The 27562-nt window shown below is 37.1% G+C and overlaps 1 protein-coding gene across 3 annotated transcripts in view; it reads left to right on the top strand.

Moving 5' to 3' along the window:
• The window catches only part of ADAMTS20 (ADAM metallopeptidase with thrombospondin type 1 motif 20), a 103331-nt gene that overhangs the window by 18700 nt on the left and 57069 nt on the right, over positions 1 to 27562 (top strand). For all 3 annotated transcript variants that reach the window (XR_003923604.1, XM_030015753.1, XM_030015752.1), the window contains exons 5-11: positions 12428 to 12511; positions 13220 to 13344; positions 14273 to 14313; positions 14625 to 14730; positions 15847 to 15993; positions 16629 to 16770; positions 18138 to 18242. Coding sequence is in view for 2 of the 3 variants with exons in the window: in XM_030015753.1 (XP_029871613.1) it covers positions 12428 to 12511; positions 13220 to 13344; positions 14273 to 14313; positions 14625 to 14730; positions 15847 to 15993; positions 16629 to 16770; positions 18138 to 18242 (750 nt within the window). In the remaining variant the exon portion in view is untranslated. The remainder of the gene's footprint in view (positions 1 to 12427; positions 12512 to 13219; positions 13345 to 14272; positions 14314 to 14624; positions 14731 to 15846; positions 15994 to 16628; positions 16771 to 18137; positions 18243 to 27562) is intronic.

Genomic DNA, 27562 nt, shown 5'->3' with positions numbered 1-27562 from the left:
GTTGAGCTCTTTCTGTGATGAATTTTTTCTTGAACCAAAAGTCACTTCTTGTATTGATTCAGGATCTAGTACAATAAGCTCTGTAAAATCAAAAGGTTTCCCATGACACCTTGAACCCTTTTTTAGGAAAAGATGTGCTTAAAATATTCTGCATAGTAATTATTTCTAGATTTCTGTCCTTCTATCTATTCAAGAAGCTTAATTTATATGAAACTGCATCTAACTTTGGGCTTGCAAATTAAGACACCTGCATATAGGTATCTATGGAGATATCTGTTTTAAATAATAGAGAACTATTCATTTGACCAGTTATAGACATCTGCTTTTGGATGAACAGAATAGCTCTCTAGTTTCCACTGAGATAAACTAATTTGCTTCAATAGAAGTGTCCGGTGCCATTTAAGATGCCATAGGACATCTGACTTGGCCCCAGCTGCTGCTTCACGAACGTGTGCAAGTCCTCATGTAGATCATGTGTCGTATCTACCAGTTCTGTATAGGTGTCTGATAACCTACAGCATCTGAAGTGACACTAGATAATGTGTAGTCAGGTAACTGAACGGAGTTCTGATCACTGTAATGTCTACATCTCCAGCTGATGGCAGCAGAGGTGCTGTCACCTCTTACACAGATGTAGGCACCTAAATTTAGAAGATGGAATTTTCTTTAACTGGTTTTTAAGTAAAATAATGAAATCTTAAGGAAGATTAGTGTACTTTAATTTGATAAACTCTTCTGAATTTTTGTACTGGCAGTGGTGTGAAGGTCTGAAAGTTATGTCTTACAAAAAAAAAATCAGTATTGAAAGGTGGATTTTTTTTCTTATTGTACAGACTCAATTTGGAATTCTCTTAGAAACTCTTGATCCCAAAGATGCCATTTATAAAGTTACTTTTTTAATACAGAGCTGTACTAAGAACTAAAATGAAGTGGTCAAAACATTATTTTAAAATGGAAGCTGTTTTTTACAAAACTTTACAATAAGATCAAATGGAACATTTATTGTATAGTTTTCATGAGGCACTGTTGTGATTATAGTTGATGTAGTTCCTGATGTTCTTTTTTAAGAACAACCATTGTTCCTGCATCTGTAGATGTTGTGCATTCAACCACTGTTCCTTACAGTGCAACGTTTCTTGTGTCTTTTTACTTACATAATTGGACTTCTACTATTTGAATTGGATATGCATTGTATAATTGCTGCCAAAGAGAGTCTATATGAACTGTTTTTAAGATCTAGCATTTAACATATGCATGCATGAGTGAAAGAATACCAGTTCTTTGCTAAAAAGCTTGTGATTTCATTCTTGCGCTTACCTATCTATACTGTAAAACTAGGGCTTAGGGCAGTTATTGCTGGCTTTGAGGTAATGGCATACAATAAAACACTACATCTTTAATGTGAATTTAATATCTTTGAATACCACAGTATATAGTAAGATGTATAGCTGGCATCTTCTGGCAGCTCTTATTCCGCATGCACATCTGCTACTTCTGAAGGCAATCTTGAAACAAAAGTTTAAGATGTTATTTCTAGAAATGTTTAGCTTTTATAAATGTAGATTTTTTTAAAAAGTATAAAATCAGATCTTAATTCTGAAATATTTTCTTCACAGTCCAGTTAATTTTCTCCCCATCCCCACAAGAATACATATCCCAGCTCACATCCCTTTTTCTTGAAGCATTTCAGCAACGTCACAGAATCACAGAATAATCGAAGTTGTAAGGGACCTTTGGAAGTCACCTGGTCCAACCTTCTACTCGCACATTTGATTTGTTTGACAAAGCAATATATAATGCATATGAAGATACAGTCTTCAGTTGCTTCTTTTCCTTCTCCTTCCCCATAATAGTTATTTTTCAGTAAGCTAGTAATAAATGTGAAGAATAGGAAAATGAATGACTACCACTCTTTGCTATGTAGTCTGTATGAAAATGCATCAGTATGCAGGTGGGTCATTTCTTGAGCCACAGCCTATTAGTGTTTGAAATAGAACCATTATTAGTCTTATTTCATTACCCATAAAGGGAAGAAATGAAACTATTAAATTTTATCCTTTCTGCCATTATACAGATAGCTTTGATTATTAAATTTAACTGGTACTTGTGTCTGGTCAAGCAACTTCTCCTGTTACAGGAAATTGTCAGGTTGCTGGCATTTTAAATGAATCAAGCATTATATTCTACTCTTATAATAATTCTGAAACTTTTAAGGATATTCAGTTTTGGCTTGGATTTTAAAGAAACTTAAAAAGTATAAGCATATAAATCCCATTAAATTTTAATGAAACTTAGACATCTAGCTCCCAGAAGAACCTTTGAAATCCTGGCCCATTTTTCTTTTCTTCCTTTTTTTTCTTTAGCATCAACAAAGCCCCCAAAGTAAACTTGCAGTTATAGGATACTGTTTTATGAGTGGAAAATAAAAACTGAAATATACTGCTAAATATTTTTAGGGTTTTAAGTGTCTTGTCACTCATCCAATTCAACCTGAAAAGGCTTAACTCTCAGCGTGCAAGTAATCCTATTGAAATGGAACTGGAATGCATTTTCCCATTTCTTTAAAATCGCATAAATCTTGGCAAGATGAGTATTCACAGTATTTACACTATGTTTTGGGAATACTTACTAGTTCTGATTGAAATATGTATTTAGAAGTACAAGGAATACCTTTGCCATAGGACTTTAATGTATTTCAATACAAAAGTTTTGATAGAGTGGCATTATTTACCATGACATGATAAATAAAATAATAAATAAATCTGTGATTGCTTAACTTGAAATGTTCTTTCTTGTTCATCCAAGTGTTGCATCAGCAGAGCAGGCAGTAGGTGCTGCTTTAATAGATTTAGTAGCTGGAGCACTCTATCTTAGGCATATTACGATGGGACAGTTCAAAGTCCCTAACATGAAGGCTTGATCTTGGCAACTGAATTAATTCATTAAAATACTGGAGTCTACTGTAAAAGCACTGAGAACATCAAATCTGGTTCCATGACAGATTTTGAGGTAGTGTCCTCATTTTCTGAATCAGGTACCTGATAATTGACATCTTTTTAAGAAATACAATGCTTATATAGTTAGTTTGGTAGTAAAAAACTTCTTGGTCTGTTCTTAGTCTGCTTGCAGCAAGAACTTTGTAATCTTGCCTTTCTGAAAAGAAAACTTGACATGTAAAACCACCTGTGGTAGGGCTGTGTTGGTCAGCTCAGATCGTGAACTTGGCTGACTGCCTCGTCATGTGAGTGCTAGAGTTGGAGCATGGGAGGGGGGCAGCCATGCATTCAAGGAGAGGATTGAGACAGCATCAATTTAGATCATTTAACTTGCAGTGAGACTGTGGAATCATAAAATGGCATTATATAATGCTAAAATAAGGCTATAATACCATTGTAAAATGGTATTAAAAGCTGGTATTTTTAATTTTCATCCAGACAGGTTCCTAACTTGGACTGCACATAAATGGCTTTACTCTCCATTGTTTTATTCTTTGTGTAGTCTTTCAGATCTGTGCAAACAAAGCTGCCATTGAAGTACCTTGAAATAGTTACGGTTGTTTTAGTAATGTTTTATGGCTACCATAATTTACTGAGATGTAAATTGTAAGGCAATGAGTAACAGGTCTCAACAGCAAGAAATTTTACTAGTTGTAGTCTTCTTTATACTTTTTTTTTTTGCCATTCTCACAGCTAATCATTAGCATTGATAGTGAAATATTTTTCTTTGTGGAAAGATTCCATGCACCAGTGTGCTGCCCTGTCATTAAAAAACAGCCAAATGATTTTGTCCTAATATATGGGATGAATTTAAAGAATGTTTTTATACTTTCTTTGCAGTTCATACCATACTACTGTTAACAATTCATCTTTCCATAACACTCTAGGAAAACATAGATGCATACTAGCATTTAAGAATATTTGACATTAGTGATTCTGCCATATAGTCATAATTTAAAAATAGGCAGTAGACTTGAATAATTTGTAGGTTAATCATTTCATTTGCATGAGTAGCATCTGAAAGGCAATAAATATTTTTAAATTCAAGATTTAGTGATGAGTATATTGTTCCTTGCATCTACTACTTAGACTACTAGGCTTGTATTTTACCCCGTTTTCACTCAGATCTGCCTATTACTGCTAATGCTGCAGGAATGATCAGTGGGTTTCTCTCGCATTCAGTGAAATCTAGAAAGCCAGCACCAAGGTGTTTGTTTCTTGCTTAAGCTCTATACCTTAGTTTCTTCTTCAGTGTATATATAAAACCACATGATCTTGTGCACTTTGACATGGTTAGAATGAAAATGGGTATTTGATAATACATGAATGAATATACATAGCTGGAAACAATTATTTTTGAAGTATCATTCATACAAACTTCTGAGCTAGACTTGTTGCTTATCTTGACATATGGATATCTATATGGGTGTGAAAAAACCCTACTATTTTTTGAATTGTGACTGGCCTTGTATTCCAGCTCCAGGGTGCCTGTATATTAAATGTCAAAATGCCTCATACCTCACTACATCTTGAGGTCTGCCAGGTATTAGAGCCAGCAGTGTGCCCAAGTGGCCAAGAAGGCCAGCAGCATCCTGGCCTGTATTAGAAATAGTGTGGCCAGCAGGAGCAGGGAGGTGATTGTTCCCCTGTACTGGGCACTGGTGAGGCCGTACCTCGAGTCCTGTGTTCAGTTTTGGGCCCCTCGCTACAGGAAAGACCTTGAGGTGCTGGAGCGTGTCCAGAGAAGGGCAACCAAGTTGGTGAGGGACCTGGAGCACAAGTCTTATGAGGAGCGGCTGAGGGAGCTGGGGCTGTTTAGTCTGGAGAAAAGGAGGGTGAGGGGAGACCTTATCGCTCTCTACAACTACCTGAAAGGAGGTTGTACTGAGGTGGGTGCTGGCCTCTTCTGTTAAGTAACTAGTGATAGGACAAGAGGAAATGGCCTCAAGTTGTGCCAGGGGAGGTTTAGGTTGGATATTAGGAAAAATTTCTTTACTGGAAGGGTTGTCAGGTATTGGAACAGGCTGCTCAGGGAAGTGGTGGAGTCACCACCCCTGGAGGTATTTAAAAGACATGTAGATGTGGTGCTTAGGGACATGGTTTAGTGGTAGACTTGGTAGTGTTAGGCTAACAGTTGGACTCGATGATCTTAAGAGACTTTTCCAACCTAAATAATTTTATGATTCTATGAAATTTTGCAGTATGTAGACAGGCACATATTTGCCCATCTTTACACTTCACTGCTGTTAGTGCTTGTCCTGGTTTCAGCTGGGATAGAGTTAATTGTTTGTCCTGTTTTCAGCTGGATAGAGTTAATTGTCTTTCTAGTAGCTGGCATAGTGTTATGTCTTAGATTCAGTGTGAGAAGAATGTTGATAACACACTGATGTTTTCAGTTGTTGCTGAGCAGTGTTTATACCAAGTCAAGGATTTCTCAGCTTCTCATGCCCAGCCAGCAAGAAGGCTGGAGGGGCACAAGAAGTTGGGAGGGGACACAGCCAGGACAGCTGACCCAAACTGGCCAGAGGGGTATTCCAGACCACGTGACGTCATGCCCAGTATATAAACTGGGGGGAGTTGGCCTGGGGAGATCGCTGCTCAGGAACTGACTGGGCATTGGTTGGCGAGTGGTGAGCAATTGCATTGTGCATCACTTGTTTTGTATATTCCAGTTCTCTTATTATTATTGTCATTTTATTATTGTTATTATTGTTATTCTTCCTTTCTGTCCTATTAAACTGTTCTTATCTCAACCCATGAGTTTTACCTTTTTCCTTCTGGTTCTCCCCCATCCCACTGGATGGGAGGGAGGGAGTGAGCAGCTGCGTGGTGCTTAGTTACCAGCTGGGGTTAAACCACAACAGTGCTCTTTACTACTAGAGTTACCTAGCTGGTGGTGGTGGTGGTTGTTAACTAGATATTTAATGATTAGAGTAGTACTTGTCTCTATGGCTTTCTCCTCAGTAGTCCAGGGTTCAAGGTCTGTCCCTATGGTGAAGCCTTGGTATTGTTTAATTATGACAAAGGTCTTGCTCTGAGCTACCTGGAACTTGCCTTGTGTGTAAGAAGGAGACATTTTGGCGAGCAACACTCATATGTCTTTATCTGAGTAGCTTCTCATGGCTAGAGAAGCCCAGCTATGGTTGTGCCTTGTGAAATGATCTTTTCAGGTAGTTTCTTTCAGATACTGAAAGGAGGGATTCTTTGACATCTGCTGTGCATAGTGGTATTTGATGTGATCCAGTTATAGCCTCGGTGCATATTTTTATCACAAGGCTGTAGGTGATGACGACTAAGTCACCGTTTTCTGAGTTACTGCAATATTAAAGGCATATCTTTGCAACCATCTCATTCCCAAGTTAGAGATAAGATAGAGCACAGGCATTCCTGGCGGGGTGACTCAGCCTTTAAAAGGGATGTATTCTTTCTTTTTGCCTCCACTAGAGCACAATAGGGGGTCATCTGGAACCTCTACTTGGTTAACTCGGGGGACAGTAGATTGAAGAGGACTTGGATGAGGGGACAGGAGACAATCTAAAACTCATAGGGGGGGAAAAACTCATAGGGGGGAAAAATGATAACTCTGAGGTGTGTAGGTATACTTGTGGAAGTTTGCATGAGAAGTTTCTGCTGGCATTAGGTTCCACTGGTGAAAGCACAGGTTTGTACAGAAATATAGATGGAACAGAATAGGAGTAACACCAGCAGAAGTAACACAGCTCTTTCTCATTCTCTTAGTGAAGCAATAAATGTTGTGATGACTTCTTTATCTCATGACTTCAGACAATTCTGGGGTCTTACAAAATATATGACAGAATCAGGGTGTGACAATGGAAGAGGTGAATGAGAAATCTCCCAGATCCTGGATATCTTACATCCTTTCAGCACTACAGTGATAAATAAAGAGATTGTTGGAGCCTGCAAAAGACACGTGAGCTAAGAAGTCATAGCATGTTTCTTTCAAGGCATGTGGATGTTTGTATTCTGGCTGGTACCATGGTTGTGTGTAATGGACAAGAGAAAAGAAAAAGAGGTCTTGTGATACAACATTTAGGAAAAAAGAGCTGAAGAAGTCCAATTTGATTTGGATATATCATTTACTTATCTTCCAGCCTCTAAATGTACTCGTTTAGTGGCCTCTTCTCTAAATATGGCATTTCGCCACAATTCACATTCCCAGTTTAATGGACAGTTACAACAGGGATATCAAGAGAAACTAAACTTTGTTGTGACCAGGTTGTTTCCAGTCCCCTGGCAGCCACAGCTGTGGTAATGACAAGATTGACTTAATCTTTGAGAATTTCATGAAAGTGAAAGCTGTGATCCTTCCACTGAAGGCTTCATTTATATGTATATATATATTTTTTTCCTTTGTTGCTGTGTGATCTGAACAGTTCTGTGATGTGGATGCTGGTTTTAAGAGTCTGAAAAATCTCTTGAAACTAATTGCCCTTTGTGTTAGCTATTACCTCCTACTTCTGTGAAGCCTGGATTTAGATCACTGTAAAGCAAGCAGATCTGGAAATTGTAAACAAATGGTATATTCTATCAAATTCCTATCCCATTTCATTATCCATTTCATGAATGCTTCCAATAAGAGAGCATTGAAAGAGGTATCCTTAGAATACAGGAGCAGGGAGTACTTACCCCTTTATTTTTTTCACTAAAAATAGGAATCTCATATTCAAGATCTTTGATACTTCCCTGCATTGATCTATCATTTCAAGTCTCAGTTGATGGTTTTAGCCTGTACAGTCCTCTAGGTAAATCTTAAAGTTTGGTTTGTGGTTTTCAACTCTCAGGATTTTTCTCTTCACACGTGTGTTCAGCCAGCCTGCAGAATATACCTTACTTCACTGGTAAGGGCATCTCATTATCAGCACAGAGTCTTGCTCTTTGATCTTTTGGAAGCAGTGGTAATAACTAAATGTTTGGAGGTCATGAAAGTGCCCATGAAACAAAGGATCCATATTTTGACTCAAACGTAGGGCTAATGAGAGCAGTGTTACTTTTATGTTTAGCATGAGCTTACCTGTCTCCAATATGAGAGAAAGTATGCAAGAACTGCTAGCCTCTGGCATCTAAGTGACATTATTTCAGGCCTCAGCTGTTCTCCAGACAGAGATAGCTAGTAGATAATTCAGATGGTGTATGGATATGGTGTTGAAGGTCCTGCAACAGATTCTCTTCAGGTGTGCAATGAGATATTCTTCCCTCTTCTTATACTTACTCAGTCTAATGCATCTCCTCTGAGGTATGAGTAACTTGCATTGGGTTTTGAAGAAATACTTTTTGCTCAAATATTTTAAAAGGGCGTTGTGTCAACAGGCAGGAAGGAGGACACCTGACTCTGGTTTCTTTGCCTCCTCTATGTTTTCAGATTTTGTTAGCAGATAACCTCAACGGACAGCACTTGCACAACAGTAACAGTTTTGGGTTTTTTTTTTTTCAAGGGCCTATTATTATGTACACGAGGGAACATACATCAACTACAGTAATAGACATAAACAAGAACAAGAAATGCTAAGTTTTAATACCAAGAAGGCTCCAGCTTGGACTCCTTGCCCAGATCATTCTAATAACCCAGGATCAGAAATGAGTCTTCCTTTCCCATATATTGGTACAGGAGGCCTTTAAGAAACTGAGGGGTAATGTTGCACTGAAGGTTGATAGTTGCAGTTTAGACACTTGTGGTGTTATCTGGTGTTAGCTGAACCTAGTTAACCCCCCCATCCAGTTCTCAATCCCTTTGCCTATTTTACCCTCGTATATTGGACATATACCGTTGTAGAACTGGACAAAACCTGTATTGGTTTTTGTCCACTGTGTCAAGTGTCACTACCTCAGAAGACCTGCATGCTTTTTACTTGACAGCCAGTGAAATGCAGCTCTTCCCTGAATTTTAGAGCTTTCTGTTCCAAAACAAGACATTAACGAGATAGATCTACAAGTTAATCAAAAGATATTTCTGACTAATCTAGTGGCCTGCTATGATGGAGTGACTGCATCAGTGGACAAGGGAAGAGCTACAGATGTCATCTACCTGGACTTCTCTAAGGCCTTTGATACGGTCCCCCACAATGTTCTGGCCACTAAATTGGAGAGATAGGGGTTTGATGGGTGAACTGTTAGATGGATAAGAAATTGGCTGGATGGCCATGTCCAAAGAGTCAATGGCTCAATGTCCAAGTGGAAACCAGTAATGAGTGGTGTCCCTCAAGGGTCTGTATTGGGACCAATACTATTTAATATCTTCATCAATGACAGTGGGATCGAGTGCACCCTCAGCAAGTTTGCAGATGACACCAAGCTGAGTGGTGCAGTGGATTCACTTGAGGGAAGGGATGCCACCCAGGGCAACCTTGACAGTCTTGAGGAGTGGGCCCCTGTGAACATCACAAAGATCAACAGGGCCAAGTGCAAGGCCTTGCAGCTGGGTCGGGGCGATCCCCAATATTGATACAGACTGGGAGAGGAATGGATTGAGAGCAGCCCTGTGGAAAAGGACTTGGGGGTACCAGTGGATGAAAAACCGGACATGAGCTGGCAATAATGTACATTTGCAACCCAGAAGCTCAATGGTATCCTGGGCTGCATAAAAAGAAGCATAGCTAGCAGGTTGAGGGAGGTGACTCTCCCCTTCTATTCCACTTTCATGAGGCCCCACCTGGAGTACTGCATCCAGCTCTTGGGGTCCCCAGTAAATAAATACACGGACCTGTTGGAGCAGGACCAGAGGAGGGCCACAAAAATGATCAGAGGGCTGGAATACCTCTCCTATGAGGAAAGGCTGAGAGAGTTGGGGTTGTTCAGCCTGGAGAAGAGAAGGCTTCAGGGAGACCTTATTGCAGGACTCATAAGATTGAGAGAGACTTTTTACTAAGGCCTGTAGTTGATCAGAAAAGTGGTAACAGTTTTAAACTGGAAGAGGGTAGGTTTAGATTGGATAAGGAAGAAATTTTTTATGATGAGGGTGGGTGATACACTGGAACAGGTTGTGCAGAGAAGTTGAGGATGTGCCCTATCCTTGGAAGAGTTGAAGGTCAGGTTGGATGGGGCTTTGAGCAACCTGATCTAGTGAAAGACCTGATCAGGTGTCCCTGCCTATGGCAGGGGGGTTGGAACTAGATGATCTTTAAGGGTCCCTTCCAGCCCAAATCATTCTAGGATTCTGTTTACTGTATTTCTATAGCAGTGCCTGTTTCAACATTATAATCTAGACATGAAACAGTCTGGCTTTGTTACCTGTTCCATAAAAGATCTTTCTGTTAATGCTGTATGCATGTAGTCTTCTTGTATAGGCTTATGCTGTAACAAATTCTCTGTTTTAAGCGGCTCTTATATCAGCATATCAGCTTAAGTAGTAGGAGAGTCAGTCCTCGGGGCTAGGATCTTCAAATTATAAGCCGAAGAGCCTTGCAGATCTCATTTCAGATTCCTCTCTGACATGATTTTGGAATGCCATATGAACCCATCTTCTGTTTCTTCTGTGCTAAAGAGAAACAAAACTTGAAATAGTTGGGCTGGAATTAATCTCCCCTAAACTCATACATCTAAAAATTAGACATTTCACCTCCCTCCATAGTAAAGGGATGAAGAAATGAAATATCTTATCTTACTGTCTTGTATGAAAATACACATCTCTAAATATGTATCTCCAGATAGGCATGTCTACACAACAGTTCATCCTTTCTCCTTCTCCACTGATTGTTGAAGGAATTTGGACAGCTTGCTTACTGTTAATTACATGAGCTGAGATGAACGAGATAATTGTGTTATGTTATTCTGAGATGACATTTCATTAAGGTATATACCTTTACTGTTTGTGATATTTCACGGGGAGGATAAATACCCAGAAATATTCTTTCTAGGTTCTCAAACTATAAGAACACATTGTGAGCTTTACAGTTTGTGGTAGTTTAAAAGTCATTTTGATAGTAGCAAAGTGGTAGTTTATTCCATTCAAATTCACATAACCCCTTCCGCCTAAATAGTACTTGCGCCTTTACAGGCACTTTTTCTTTGATAAAGGTGTTCTGAGTTTGTCTATGCCTAATTGAACTCTTCAGTGAGTGCTTGAGAGATGCTCCTTATTCCCACCTCAGAATAATTGGACACTTGCTGGTCAGTAACCAAGAATGAAGTCCATATGGAAAGAAGCAGACAATAGCTGTGCTGCTCTGAAATGTGTTCTCCACATGGATTCTAAAACTCAGCCTCCTTCCCTGCCCTTATCGAATCCTCTTATTTCCAGCTTGTGTATCAACAGAAGAATGAAGGACAATGCTGTGCATTGTGCTCTCTCCTGTTTAGAGGAAGGGAGGGTATGAGTTGGGAGCCAGTACTCTGTCAGTTCCAACTTATAGCAGAATTACTTGGTCTCAGGTACATACGATTCATACACAGCGAGGCTGTGGTTTCACAAGCAGTTTGAGCCAGTTCAGGTGTAGGCTACTTTTGGAAGAAGTCTGTTCTTCTGCACCTTTCCCTCTGCCAGCATCTGTGTCAGAGGGGCTGCACCAGGAATGAGATCATGTTGATCAATATCACATGATAAAAAAAAAAAAAAAGAAAAAAAAATTGTTTTGCAGCTGGATCAGTTTCTTGATCCTGTTACTTTTGTAGCCTTGCAGCCTTAGCACAAGCCAGGAGGGAGGAAAGCCAGTACTTCTGTGTTTGGTGGCAACTCTTGTCTAAATAAGGCTGTTGTTCAACAACTGCTTTAAGCCAAATTGTAGAATCCATATAGATGGAATGTCTGAAGCTGTTACTGAGGATGAATAAACTTTTTTCCGGCTTTTATGAAGAATAACTTTCAAAGTGGTTCACTTTGTATGGAATTGACTCATGATTTTTATTATCTGGCTGCAATATTATATATAAAAATGCCTGTTGGGTATGTAAATACGAATTTTATGAATGAGGAAAGAAACCTTTGTATGTGTCGTGTATTTTCAATACAGGTTTACAACTTGGTCCAGCTTCCGTTAAAAGCAAGGGCAAAAAATTATTGGTTCAAAGTTGCTTTCTAAAATCTTGTAATATTTTAGGTATTGATTCTACAAGTCATCTGCATAATCCAGCTTATGTCTATGACAGTCGCAGTAACATTACTTTTGTTCTTTATTTGATACTTTATCAATAAACTACAGGTTTTACAGTTTTTAATAAGTATACTTTTTACACTAGCATTTCAACATAGTGTCTAATGTTTGGAAATGAATATAAAATTATAGCTATTTAGATATTAAAAACTGGGCAACTATTTTGGGTTTGTCACCATATCCTTGGGTAGAAAGGTACAGACAGATGCATGAGACATCTGTTGTGTAGCAACTTGTTTTTCTTTGGTAACTTGTTTGCATGACAAAAAGAGATATGGTTTATCACATGAGTTTAATATTCTAATCTTCTGACTTTTTTCTCTTTAGGTTGCAGCAATCTATAAAGATTCAAGTATTGGAAATCTTATAAATATAGTTATTGTAAAATTAATTGTAATTCACAATGAACAGGTAGGAAAAATAAATATTAACAAGATTTCTTTCTAATAGAAGAAACAAAATACGTCAATTTGCATTGTAATTCCAAAGTTTAAAATTTTTTAGTTTTAAATACAAAATATTTTCTTTAACTATAAAATTTTATTTTAAACTAGGAGAGTAAATGTCAAATGTGAGGTTAACTGCAGAGCCTGTATTTAATGCCTGCATTTCCCCATCTCTCTATTAGCACCTCCTGTTGACCTAAATGGACGTAAATCAGATACTATATGAAAGCTTATGGCATAACTGCTTACAGTGTGGTTATATGCATAGAAACATGACAGGGAAATGACAGCTTTTATAGAGGGTTTTGATGGAGGGTCTTCAGCCCTGACAGCTGTCATACTTTAAGATTGTAAGAAGTATACACTTTTCAAATGCATGTTTTTATATTTATTTATCAAAAATGTCACTTTAAAAAAAATATTTAACACATGGTACATGCTTACATACACCGATTAAAATATGGGTTCTCATGACTGATAACTTGTCACTAAATTAAGATCTGATCCTACAAACAAATCTGCGTGAGTGAACTCTTATGTGGATTCCTGATGACTTCCTTTCCATGCACAGTCATTGTTTGCAGATTAGGGGCACAAATGACAAAGTAATAACTGCAAGTGCATGAATATTAAAACCCTTATTTGTTTTATTTTTTGGCCATTTCTTGCTTAGGAAGGACCAGCTATCACTTTTAATGCAGCTACCACGCTTCGTAATTTTTGCTTATGGCAGCAAGGCCAAAACACTTTGGATGATGCTCACCCTTCTCATCATGATACTGCTGTTCTTATCACTAGGTACAGTATCTGAAATAGCCATAATTACTCAGCTAGGTGAGACAAATGCTTCAGTTTCTTTTTTACAACATCATTTTTTCACCATTCCACTGATATTTTTCATAGATAATTGAAGTAAATCAAGACTATCTTGCACTTTCCAAAGCACTGATTATCAATACATGAGCAATTATTCTGAGAGTGCTATGTTCGTAGCTAACCATCTGATGAACCTTTCATTAAAGATGATGGAAATTACTTAGACCTGAAATTGTTACAAGGAAATGAAGTCTTCAGCCATTGTACATATATGTGGTAGGGGTGGAGTGCTGTACATATGGGAATCAGCTGAAGGATGCAGTGACAGTCAGCTCCTGATAGCCCAGATGTAAGCTTTTGGTAGTTCAAATTACAAATGGAAAACATTTACATATTAGTATATATTCTTCCTGTATGCCAGTTGCCTCAGTGAAGGTTGTGATGTTCATTCACTGAAATATATTCTCTCTTTCGCTGTTCTCTTTCATTATTTTTTCCCCCCAGTGTTCAGGTTGGACACACTCCAGCACTTCAAACTGTTTGATATTTGTCCTGAATTTTACGTTGTTATTTTGGCAGATGGTCCACTACATAAGGTAGTTTCAAGTATACTGCAATCTGCATGTTTTTCAGCAGCATTTCATGCTTGATCTACCTTCTGCATTGCAGATAAATAACATAGTATCTGAATTTTTATTCTTTGTAAGCGAGATAGAAAGCAATACTGTGACCTTAGTCTGGTGAATTTAAATTACTTCTTTCACTAGAATGCAAATTGTTTGAATGGACTGTAAGATAAACAATTGAGAATCAGATTTACAATTGCTGTAATTAATATAGCAACAGTGGAATACTTAAAAAATCTTCTTTTATTTGCTGTAATAATTTTAAATAAATCTTTTCCTTCAAGGGAAGATATCTGCAGAGCTAGAGAGAAGTGTGATACTCTTGGTGAGTTATTCTTTTTTAATCCGTATGATTTTATAACAGAAAGTATATGAGAATTTCACTGTAGGGAGAAAAATCAATTAGGAATAAATCAGAAAATAGATGCAAAATTTAAGTCACACAGACAAAAAAAATGAACTTCTCAATGCTGTTCTGCCCTGGCATGTACTTTGTGGTTGGTTGTTTTGTGTAAGTTTGCTTTATAGTTGAGGCATGACTTTCAGCTCGGGTGCCATGGTGTTTGTTTAGAGAGTCACTCCTTCTACATGAAAATTCATTCTGTTAAGCTTTTATATAAGGATTCAATTTTGCAGGTTTAGCAGAGCTAGGTACAATGTGTGACCCACTACGCAGCTGTTCTATAAGCGAAGAAAATGGATTGAGTGCTGCTTTTACTATAGCGCATGAGCTTGGACATGTGTAAGTACCTATTTCTCAGCAGGTAAATTTTTTTAAGTTTGCTTTTGAATATGACCAGTTTCCAGTGATGGGCTCTACACTTCTAAGAGGGTGCAGTCTGCTATTTCCTTTTAGAAGAGTCATAATTTTTGCCCCTTGCAGTGAGCCAGCTCTGCCTGCCACCTAGAGTTAGAGAAATTGTGAATTTTATAACCTGGTTGGTATCCTGAATTATGGGAAACACTGGCCATACTTCTGTATTCTGTCCTTTTGTCATATGAACTGGTTGGGACACTGGGACAGGTATCTTAGATGTGCAACATAGTCCTGTTAACTCCAGCTGCATTCTAGCCCTGATAGGAATTTACCTTTAAGAAAAGACAATTGTTAATGTAACACAGAAATATTCTTCCTTGTGTTTGATCCTTTCAGAATACAATAGAGTAACACAAAGAGAAATACTTTACACAGAAAAATAAGAGGAGATGACAGCATTTTATTTTATGAAGCATACCTCATCAGTGATGGCAGAAAGGTGCTATACTCTAGCTCCATGAGGCATGCCACAGTGTAGGTAACGCCAACGTTACAGAGCTCAGTAGCTAGCTTGTTGATTTTCATGTGCCTGGAAGTTCATTTAGATACATGCCATTTGTCATGGTACTTAAACTGAGATATAAAATAATAAGATGATGTGTTAGTTGCATAAATATGATGTTGATGTGCTCTGTAGTTTGTTTTTGTTACTGAATAGTAAGAATTATGATGTGAATATTGGGGTAATGTGTTATGGACAGTCTAGCGATGGCCTGTATATTCAGTTGAGGAGATGGGTTGTTCATTCAAAGTGGCATACTCCCAAAACACTGGAATTTTTCTGGTGGGCTAAAGAGCTGTGTAATTGTAAAATTCTTCCTGTGCCCAGCATTGTCTAATTAGGAGTGTTTTGGATAAGGAAAGAATTTTATAAGGCATTTTTAAGATACCTGTTGCCATAATGTCAGATAGTTGTATTAAGTGAGTCCCATTAAATTTTAAGGCATTTTCAAACTCAAAGCTCGAGCATTTGCTGCTACAACAAAGAGAGTCTTAATTATTGCTGAATTTGTTTTGGAGTTTGTCTGTTTTGCTTTTTAGATTTAATGTGCCTCATGATGACAGTTTTAAATGTAAAGAAGCTGGAATTAAACATCAATACCATGTGATGGCTCCAACTTTAAATTACCATACAAGTCCATGGACCTGGTCAAAATGCAGTCAAAAATATATCACTGAATTTCTTGAGTAAGTATCAATATAATGCTGTTTTTATTTTTTCATTTTTTTTCCAGTTTCATGTCTTTCTGAGAAGTATTTTAAAGTTATTGGTTAAATACCGTTTTTGTGTTGTTCTTAAGGTTTAACCACTGACTTGTAGGGCCTCATTCCTCCAGAAAAAGACATGTATTTAACTCTTTGGATGATTCATGACTTTGTTAAAGTTGTACTCAACATGTAAAGCTAAGAAGATTTATTTACTTGTTTTAATATAGTGGCATTGGTTATTGAAAATGGCTTTAGTATGATTTTAGTGGGTCAGAATAGGCACACTTTATTTTTGGAAGTTTTTATTTTAAAAAAAAAAGTGGTAGGTATAATTTAGGCAGTACCATCTTTTTTCGTGTAAGAATGAAAAAGCGAAATGACAGACAAAAACCCAAAAGAACTTAAGCTTTATGTGGTGGATCTAATGCACAATCCAATAAAGGAAAATCAAGTGACCTGGTTTATTTTCTTGGTTTTAATTAAAGTCATTATATAAGTAGGTAGGCATGCAAACCCATAACTCCACTGAGATACGCATATGTAAGTGTTGTGTGAGTAGGCTCCCAGTGAATGAAGAGTGATTTATTCACATTTTGTTCCTGTTTTTACAACAGTACTGGTTATGGTGAATGCCTCCTAGACAAACCTAGTGGAAGAATATATGATCTTACCTCTCAGCTGCCTGGGTCAATGTATGATGTCAATAAGCAGTGTGAACTTATGTTTGGTCTTGGGTCACAAGTGTGCCCGTATCTGGTGAGTGAATAACACACAAAGTCATGCTCAATCTATACTAAAAAATTACTGAAAGGTAGGTTTAGAAATGAAATCTCAGCACTTCTGGTTATGTAAAAATTTTATCCTGAAATGTGTCAAAGTTTGCGTTCTATTCTGTTGAAGGGGAAGAGTTCAGTGGAGAGCGTTGCAGCTCCATATACTAGAAATATATAGAATTAAAAAGTAGGATGCATTCATTTTGATCTGCACATCTGTGAATGTGATCATCATTCCTTTAAAAGATCTAAAGCTGCATAAATTAAGGCTTCCTGCAACTACTGAAAGATAATTATTTCAGAAATATCAGAAATATAATTATTACAAATGTTTTCACATTACAGCTCCTATCTTACATTAACAGGTCTTTCTTATCTGCTTCTTTTAGTGCTTTTTAAAAATTTATAACTTGAAAGTATATATATTAATTCAAATATTTGTTCTAAATGTTTGGTGCAATGCGTAGATTCCCTCCACTTTGTCAAAGAGTCAAAAAATATTTTCATGCCTGTTAGAGTGTACATTTTGTATACTTAACCAAAAATTTCTTTACAGCAAAATTGGGATCTGGAAAGAAAACTTGAGTAGATTAGTATCGAAACTTAAGTTGTATTTTGAAAACTTAATGTGGCTGGTGCAATATAAAATAAATACAAATACAACATTATGACTTCATTCATTACTGTCACAATGTCATGTAGAATTAGATTTTTGACCAACTTGTCAAATACCTCTACTAGTATTGCATGGCTTGTTGGAGCTGTTTAAAGGAGAAAATTTAAGATCAGATTCAGACTGAATTTAGTGGAGCTTTTGGTGAGGTAAAATGTTGTTTAGGAGGAGTCAGGCTTTATGGGAATATTATAGAAAAGTAAAGGGGGATTCAAAAACCCGAAGGTGGTGTTATTGAAGACTGCTTTGAAAATTTTGTAATCCATAAAAGTTATTTGTCCATTAAGAGTCTTAATTTGAAGAGGAGGCTTTCTTCTTGATTTTTCTAGTCAGTGTATTTTTAAGAATTCCAATTAAAGTCGCTTTCTGGGCATTATACGCAAACTGTGCTGCATAGTATCAATCGTAACCTCTTACATACTTTTTTATTAAACTTTCCACTGAATTATAAAATGAAGTTATCTATTACTTCTAATGGGATCAGTTTCAAGTGTTCCACGTTCCTGCCTGGCCTTAAGCAAAATCCATTTTGTTTCTGTGGGGTTTTATCTGTGAAAAATGGTAGTACTAATAGCAAACACTAAGCCCACATAGTATGAGAAAAAAATACAAATATCCCAACTAATGTCTAAAATGGTGTTACAGGTACAACAAAAGTCATCTTGTTTTCTTTTTAGAAACAATGCAAACGCTTATGGTGTACAAGCACAGAAGGTGTTCACAAGGGTTGTCGTACTCAGCACATGCCTTTGGCTGATGGAACTGTTTGTGGTGTGGGAATGGTAAGCCTTCATTTGTTTCTCAGTACTTGTATGTGGCAAAATTGTTCATGTAGATAAGAAAGATCAGTGCTTGCTGTGTGGCAACACTATGCCTGTAGCATACTGATTGTGTGAACAGTATCTACCTGACTACCTGCAGTTTCTTTTAGTCCTGTAATGTTGTGACATAAATAACACAGGTTGTCTGTTCAGAATAATTATAAAAGTTTACAGATGCCACATTGGTGCAAGACCTCAGGGGAAAGTTGCCGTGTTTCCTCCTGTGTGAAAAGTTCAGATCATTCATAACAAGTTGGGTTTTTTCCTCATCGGTAGTGCTCCAAAGTTGAATTTCCTGCAAACAAGACATCCCAAAAGCGTGTTTCCCCCAGTTTGTCTTGTTGAGGCTGTTTCACTGAACCAGAATGAATTAAGTATGAGTGACTTAGATACAGGGGTACACTTTTTTGGAAAGAGGGAGTCTTTGGATTAGAATCTTGGTTTCAGTAGATATTTGCGCATTGTGTCTGTTTCAGACAAAATATGAAAGCGTGTACCAGTACCTCTGCACCTACTGTAGTAAGTGCTTTAACCACATATAACTTGCATTCATACACTGTCTTGCCTATTGTAACATAATTCAGGATACTTGGATCTGTTCAGTGCTAAAAACCTTTCTTGGGCTGTCCATAAGGGTCATGAATATCTTATTAGTAGATATGGTCAAGGAACTTACAGAGCCTTGATAGAAACAGAAGTAGTGGTGGAGGCCACTGGTTGAAGCTAGAGTTACCAGTGAAGGTTTGAGGGTTTTGGTTTTGGATTTGTATGTAGTTTAGGAAGTGAACAGAAATTACGTGCTTGAGTTCTTTGCTGATCTAGTCTTCGGCTTCTCCATGTCTCAGTTCACCACCGGCAAATAGAATTACTTTCTTACCTGTCAGGGGATTGTGAGAATAAACATTTCGGAGATTTTTTTACATGCTCAGATACGACGGTGATTATATTAAGTATGGCTGGTTTATTATGTTGAGCTGATTTTAATAGTAATGTGCTTTGGCAGCTTCAGGGGCTGTGGGAACAATGTTAACTTTTTATCTTTTGATAGTTTTGTAGGTTCAAAGATGATTAAAAAAATATCTAGCCTAATTTGTATGTATAATAGGCTGCTACATTTCACTCAATTATTACTAACTTTGCCCCAATAACTTTTAATCTTTACAGATTTTTTTTTCTTTTTCTGTATTTGGTGAGACAGTAGTAGTAAGGAATTTGAAAATACTGTCTTAATGGATAACAATTTAATGGGTATATTGTCTCAAATGGTTTCTTTCTCTCTTGCAAGATTAAGGAAAAGTTATTGATGGTTGCAGTGGAAGCTCTGCTTGATTAAATCCTATGCATGCAGCTGGTATTATAAAGTTTAACCCATTTTTCTGATCAGTGACTGACTGAAAGCAAGTTCATCTTATATATAGAACTTCATATGTAATCTTTAGTTCAACTGACTTGACTCTAATTTGCCAACATCAGAGGACTTCTTTTATATTAAGAATACAAAAACCTATTTTATGCAATTACTGCAGTGAAACCAGTTTTCTCTAGGAAGCGAAGAGCTAATTACAGTCATTACCTCTGAAAGATGTAAGAAAGAACAGCAATTAATCTGACAAATTGTCATCTGTTCCTGTCTAAGGGACAGCTCCTTTCAAGCTCAGTCAGCAAGTTTCTGTTGATGTTAATGGAAATAAGACATGGTGACTATTATAATTAATGTTTGCCGGCAAGCTAAATAAATTTCTATTTGGCATTTGCAGCATTATTGCTGTGATGAATACAGAAAAGATCCATTTAAGGCAATTGTAATTTTAGTATCAACTTTTTAAGCTTAGATTTGACATGTGGGTTTATTTTCACAGTAATCTTTAGTTTTTCTTCAGGTTGTGTGTCTGATTAGTGGATCTTGCTGCGTGGACTGCTCTAACAATTCTTGTATCTTTCCTTCCCCCCAAATACCAGAAGATAGAAATTTAATAATGTAAGAGACTCTCAAGTGAATGAGCAAACAGCTTTTCCTGAGCGCCTGCACTTCCTAATGGAATGTCTTCTTGCCATATGCAATCTATCAGTATGCACGCGTTTTGAAAGAGAATTGTGTTGTATGTCTCATGGTGCACACACCTGTAGAGCTCAGTGACTTCTTAATACATATAATATTAGTAGTAGGTATGGGTAGCATTTTCTTAAAATATTAAAGGGAAAATGCAGCCTAACATTTCAGTATCTTATAGAGAATAAAGAAAATATTTTATTGGGAATTTGAACATTTCCTGTATTAATTCTACAGAGTTAATATTATTAATTATCTGGAATTATATTACTAAAATAGAAAACTTTCACTTTTACTTCAATTTGCTGTCTAGTCAAATTTCTTTGAGCCGATCAAACTATACTTTGTTCATCCTAGAGTTACCTGCAAAAATGAATTATATTTGCTTGTTGGGCTTCTGCTGAAGTATCTGAAATTTTTTCTTCCTCTCCTCTTTTTATACATTCTGAGTGCTTAGGTCTGACAGTAGCCTATAAGTAGCAATTCTGCTGTGTCTGAGAACAGTTTCTCATTCCATTGATATTCACATTGTGTCTCATCACTTCAGGTGCTTTTTTGTTTGCCCATTTGGGTCCACAAAGGTCTGTAGGAAGTCTAAGCTTCTGCCAGCTCTTCTAATGTCACACAGACCTTCCCTGAAGCAGAGGATGCAGCCTTAAAATTCTTTGGCCTAACTGGTACTTCAGAGACAAAATGATAGTAAATGTATCTAGTTGTGCCATGTGTAAACATTTACTAGTTTTGGAGCTGTGAATTTCTACATCCCATAGGCCTATGTTAGTCATTGCTTGAAAGTGTTTCTGGTGTTCTTTTGTGAGAGATACTATTAAATACAAAGGTATACATTCCTGAATTGTCTTCCTAAATACAATTATATGACACAACCACAGTATAAAGTTTTTATTAAAATACTATTTTTATTGTGTAATGAGGCACAATGACATGAAAAATATTAAATGGTTAGTGCTTTTTCATGTCTTGTCTCTGTAATCAAAGCTACCATGGGAGTATCTTCAGAATTAAGTACTGTGCCATATGACTAGTTGGAGGTAGCCTGCTCACTGGATGCCACGGTGAATTTTTTATATACAGTTGTAATTTTTGTTGTGATGGTATAAACTATATGTACAAATTAAAACCATAATAAATCACAGTAAGAACAGTATTTATATGCTATATTGAGGACCAAGATACCAGAGGAGGCCACTATGTATTACAAGACGTATGAGAGAGTTAGTTTTCATTAGGACAGAAACTGGAATGCTTTAATTGGCCGAGTTTCCTTCTCTTAACCATCAAAATTCTTGTTGCCATCATGTTCCAGGCTGGACCCAATTTGATGGATGTTTAGGAAATGTGAACGACTTAGAGCAGATCTTTTAGCCGCGCTTCCTCTTGGGTTTTCTTGTTGCACTCTAGTCAAAAATTTCTTCGTGCTTTGAAATTTCTGCAGACCAGCATTATCTGACTATCTCAGCATTATCTGTTTGGATTATGTTTTCAATTTGATTTCTTTTCTTTTACTCTGTTTCTTTTATTTTTTGGGAGACTACTCTATTTGAGGGTTTCTGTAGTGAGGAATTTACTTGCATTTATACTCAGGGACAGTACAAAAGATTTCTCTTCACCTTGAGCATAGGAAGTTTTGGGGTTTTTTTTCCTTTCTTTCTGAAATTCTAAAGAAGTGAGTTTGGAGAGTGATTCAGGTTTTGGCATGTTGAATATCTTTTTTCAGATTTAAAAAAACAGAACAAAACAAACAACCAAAAACCATAACACAAAATAACGTTAGTAGGTAGAATCCCTAGACTCACTAGATTTGTTCCTAATTCTAAATCTACAGAGTACCAGTTTTCACAGTGTGGTTGATGTCATTCACAAAAAATACTTAATCCCATTTTATGGAGGACCTAATTAAAATTAGTAAGCTAGTTGTATTATGGAAAAGAAATATCTACACTACCATGTGTAACCAAATTGGCTACAAGCCAACTAATACACAAACTCTCCTGACACATATCCATCTCCAGCTTACACCTGGCTCGGAATCATGGCTTCTGTATAATCAAGTGATGCAGGTTTTAGCAGTGTAGTTCACGTGATATTCCAGTAATGGTAGCTCATCTGTTGGAGTTGGTGATGCACATCTGAGCCAAAAAAACCAGCTCCAAAGAGGAGTAGTTGGTGAAACCATCTATCTTGTAGGAGGGGCATTCCCAGAACAAGCCTTTTTTTGCTATGAAAATAACAGCAAAAATACCCAATAAAATGTCTCTTTTTTATATTTATTTTTTGAGACACTCAGAAGGGTTGCACTCTGATCCTTCCTGGATTCCTGAGCAGTATGCGAATATGCCCATATTCCAGTGCTTCCTTGGACATTGGAAGGGAGAGGTAGGAGGTAGCCATGTGATTCTGACCCAAACTTCTCCATGTCCGGGAGCTGTCAGAATGTTCTACATAATGGCAGTTTGCTACTTAAACACTGAAAAAACAAATGTCAGAAGTCTGGAAAAAGCTGTTTAACAGCAAGAAGGAATCCACATGATACAAATAACAGTTTGATTAGAAATCATGTCCCTTTGTGTGTTTGAGAGAAATGTTTATTACTTCTATTCACTGTAGAGATCTATTGCATGTTGAGCTAGTGTCTCTAAAAATATCTAAAATAGCTATTGAGTGAATTAAGTTTTCATCCTACTCCCTGTATAGCCACATAAAGAGAGGGATGCAGGGACAATTGAGAATGGGGAGGCATACCATCAAAGAATTGCTTTGATCAGTAAAAGAAATACCAGTCTCTGATTCTGAAGTATGTTTGCTGTTCTCTAGTTGTAGGTTACTACCCGTGTATTGATTTCTTTTAAAAATCATTGCATTGCTTGACTACCTCATGAATGTAATACCTGAAGATAATCTGTAAGAATAATTCATTATATGTGTATATATATGTAAAGTAAGTATAAAAAATTCAAATGGATTTTAATAGAGTTGGGTGATAGGAGGATATGGTAACCATCTGGGAAGCAGGAGCAGATCTTTTGAACTGTAAAAGCGAAGTATATTTAAGGGCTCAAACCAAGAAATTTTGCTATCAACTGGGATTTTTGTGAAATACTTTTCTGATTAGATGTGATTTCAGAAAAATTAAAAGTTTTCTGTGGTAATATTTCAAGGCAGAAATAAAGTATGTAGATTTTTTCCAAGAAAAAATTGAAAATGTTGGAAAAAATTATTAAAATATTGTGGTCTTTGTAGGTAATGTCATCTAAGTAATAAATGTGGGCTTGTCTGAGAATCCATGCTACACAGAGAGACCTGAGTTGCCATAGTTACAACTTCAGTTAGACGTTTCTCCAACTTCCATTTCTTCTGTCTTGTATACTTATTTTACTGATTGCTCTATTTTTGTTGTTATTATATGCTCTACACCCCACTTCTCGTCTTGTTTCTTTGAGCAATGTGCTTTCTTAACTATGTTTATTATAAGAAGATGGAGAGCAGGCATAAGTCTAATGTGCAGCAAAATGTTTCCTTACATCCGCTTGCAGCAGATAAGGCAGAGAGAGGTCTGTAGCAGTACATTCATTCAAGGGAATGAATGGGAACACCCCATAGGCATAAATACAGCCAGAAACAACAGCTCTGAGATTGTGGACTTTAGCATTCATCTGAGTGGGTGTTCTTATCTTCACTCCCTGCTCACGGGGTTATGCGCTGAATCTATGTAACTTCTAAGATTCATACTCTTTTCCCAGGTCTATGTGATTGGAATCTACTCTGAGACAGTTTATGCTCAGACCTCAGCTACAGGCCAGGTGCTTTATACTGAACTAGTCTTGTGCTGCAGCACTGTGTTTAGTGTTTATCTGTTTGGTGGCACCAGCTCTGCCCATTTTCCTTTCCCACATTCAGTCCGCTACAACTTTCTCTTCCTGTGCTATTCACTGGCTCATAGTCATTCTCGGGGCCCTGTCCGGATATCAGGAGTGAAGAAATTGTATTTTATAAGGCAAAAAGAAATCAGAACAATAAAATTGGGTATTTGAAAGGCAAAATACAGACCATCATGTCCACTTCTGCAATGCTTTGTCCTTTTCATTTTTTCCTCAGAATTGTCTTCAGTGTTCAATCATATTCTTTCTTTTTAGAAACACCAGCAGCTACCTGTAGCATCCGTGGAAGCATGTTGGTGTCTAGAAATAGATGAGTAGTTTTTCCTGAGCCTCCTTTTCTGCAAGGCTACACAGGGCTCCAATGCCTGAAACTATGTTCTCATACACTGAGCATTAGTGTTTCAGCCTTTGCCCCAAGATCTTGAAAAATCATGTGTATCTCTGGGAGTAGTCTGGAAAATGCAGGTAGTAAGAGTGAACTTGGAGTCCTCTTCCTGCTGTGAGTCATACCAGGCTGTATATGAAGTACTTGATTTCAGAAGAGCTCTGGTCCTGTTCTGCATGCATCTATCACTCTCCTCAATTCAGGCAAAATTGAGCATAGTCTGGCAATTAACACTTTTAATAATTTCTTTCAAAATTGCTTTCCTGGAAACTTAGCAGGTTCTATAAGCAATGAGATAAGTTGGAAGTACCAGAATTCAGTTTATGAAATCATAATCTAATGCATAGGCAAGAGTAAAACTGCTTTTTATAAGCAGGTGATTAATACATACGAATCTCTGTACCTGGAGGTTCATTGATCCCAAAATTGAACCATTAACCCTCCCTCTCATCTCTGAAGATATAATAATTGCATGTGGATTTGGGTCAGAATTTCTGCCTTTTTGACAGAAAGCCAACTGTTGACCTTGGCTAGAGCAGAGTTGCCACTTGCTGCAATCACTGTGTTTGGAATTACGAGTGATACCCACTTTACATGATGCATACATTATATTTGCCATATCAATGTAGGGAAAAAAAATTGTTAGCGATTATATTTAAGTTTATGAAAGTTCTGTATATCATAATATTCTCAGTGAAGCAATGATTCAAGCAAGCACAGAGGAACATCTGGAATGTGTCTGGTGCAGGAGTTTTCTACTGTGACTTCATCATGTTGCTTCTGTAGGAATGCAGCAGAATAATAGCTGAGACAAGTTTGTTGAATAAGCTATTAAAATCCCAGATGTCAACATGTGCTTCGCATTTTTATGGATCAAAATAATGCTGTTGTGGGTATAAAGTTTCATTTTACAACTCTGTCTTTTCCTGAAATCTCCCTTCAAGTTATTGTAAATGTTTTTGTGGATGAAAGAAGAACCTAAACTCTAGGTTGCTGTCCCGTATTTGGATGCAGTATTCATTTTGTGAAGGGGGATTTAGAATCTTCAGCCTATAGTGGTAACAAATTATTTCCTAAGTTGCTAATGACAGTTCTTGGAAAGGCAAGTTCTTAATGTTTCCTCGTATTTACCTTATGGCTGTCTATCTCTTATTCCTAGGTATTAAATGCTAGGTACTAGAAGGTTTCAGTACAAAGGTACTCTAAGGGTATCTTGAAAAAAGTAATAAAAATTAACAGTAAGCACTGCAGTGAGAAATTATATGCAGATATGCAGTGAAATAATGGTGTCTTCTTAGTGTTAAGTTAAAGCATTAGTCTTGGCATCAAGCGAGTGATGATCTGGCCAATTTGCTGGATCATTTAAATGGTTGTATGACAAGATAGATCTAGCTTTTGTTCTGTTTGCTTTGGGCTTGAAAATCACCTTGAATAGTCATATTCTTACAGGAAGGCATTCAGGGCTTAAAAGATACAGCCCACGTGCAAGTGTTGGTATGACGAAGGATTATACAGACAGGCAATTTTATCGCCAAGTTGGATTAGGAACTCGGGCACAACTCAGAAAGGAGAATCTGATTCTGTGACAAATTCCTGTTCTGAGAGCAAAATGATTGTTAGCATATGAGCATAAGTATCAATATAATAAAAGCATATACTAATTAGGAAAAAATTGCTTCTAGGAATTATTTTATGCAGTGATAAAACCACTGAACAACATCTGAGTTTTGTGTTGTTCAGGTACATTCAGAAAGATTGCATGCATCACTTCTGTGTGTTCAGCAAAATTTATGTTGATTGATAGCTCCTACAATAAATTTGTAACATCATAATAACTCTTGAGAAATTCTACGTAACGTTTAAGTCAGTTTTAAAATCCTTGAATTATTTTATCTTCTGTGTATCAGAGATTCTTAAATTGTTTTATGTGCCAGAGACTTTGGTTACCAAAACCCTTCTAGACTTTAAGGTATTTTGAAGCTGGTTTGTGTCACAGAGAGAAGACAGGGAAAGCCTAAGCTTCAGAAATAACAAGCAGTTGAATTGATACAATCTGTTCTGATGATTCTAGTGACTGATTCATGTATGTACTGCAGGGAAAGATGGAATTAAACCACTCTGTGTCAATACGACTAGGAGAGTCCCTCCTGACAACAAACCTAATGATCAGTCTAATCCTGAGTCTGCAAACAGTCATCTAAAATAAAGAATTCTGTCTATTGTGTGTGAGCGCTGACCCCGTGTAGTCCATCCTGCCCAGTGTCTTGTCTCCAGATGTGGGCAGTCTTTGATGCTTCAGAGGCTGTTTGGAGTCAAGGACAGTGTTGAGGACACATTATCCACATAGAAGTCAGCAGGAGACATAGTGCTGACATTATAGTATCTTGTAAATAGTCTATTTTAATATGTAAACTATTGCACTATGTTGTGATCAAATATACCACTTGGGATTTTCTAAAGCATACAAGTGAATTAGAATTCCAACTGCCATAAGTCATCAGTAGGATTAGCGCTGGTAATTCCTGCAGGTTCTTTGAAAAAAGTCACACATGCACCAATCATAAGATTCTCATTTAGACTTTTTAGTCATATACTTTTTGGGTAACCACTGAAGTGGCTAAATATTTGCAGAGTTGGGGATTTAGATAATAAATACTTAGAAGCAAGAGATTGATCACTTGATTGTTCTGAAAAAAATAGGCAGTAATTACAACTTTTTATAAGTAATAACAGTTTATAGATGGGGGGTGGTGAAGTCTTATAACTGGCATGACCAACAGAATAATCTTGCAATCTTTGTCTTCTTAATAATGTAAACCCCAGCAGATTAAATGAAAATCGCACTTTTATATAGAATTTTTAGTTGGAAATTAGATAGTTCTTCAGCAGGAATAAAATCTGAAGTAACACAATAGACATTGCAATGTAGTATCTTGCTCTAAGAATTATT

This window comes from Aquila chrysaetos, chromosome 5, assembly GCF_900496995.4.
Source record: "Aquila chrysaetos chrysaetos chromosome 5, bAquChr1.4, whole genome shotgun sequence".
NCBI lineage: Eukaryota > Metazoa > Chordata > Aves > Accipitriformes > Accipitridae > Aquila > Aquila chrysaetos.
This window is presented reverse-complemented; position numbering and strand designations above follow the sequence as displayed.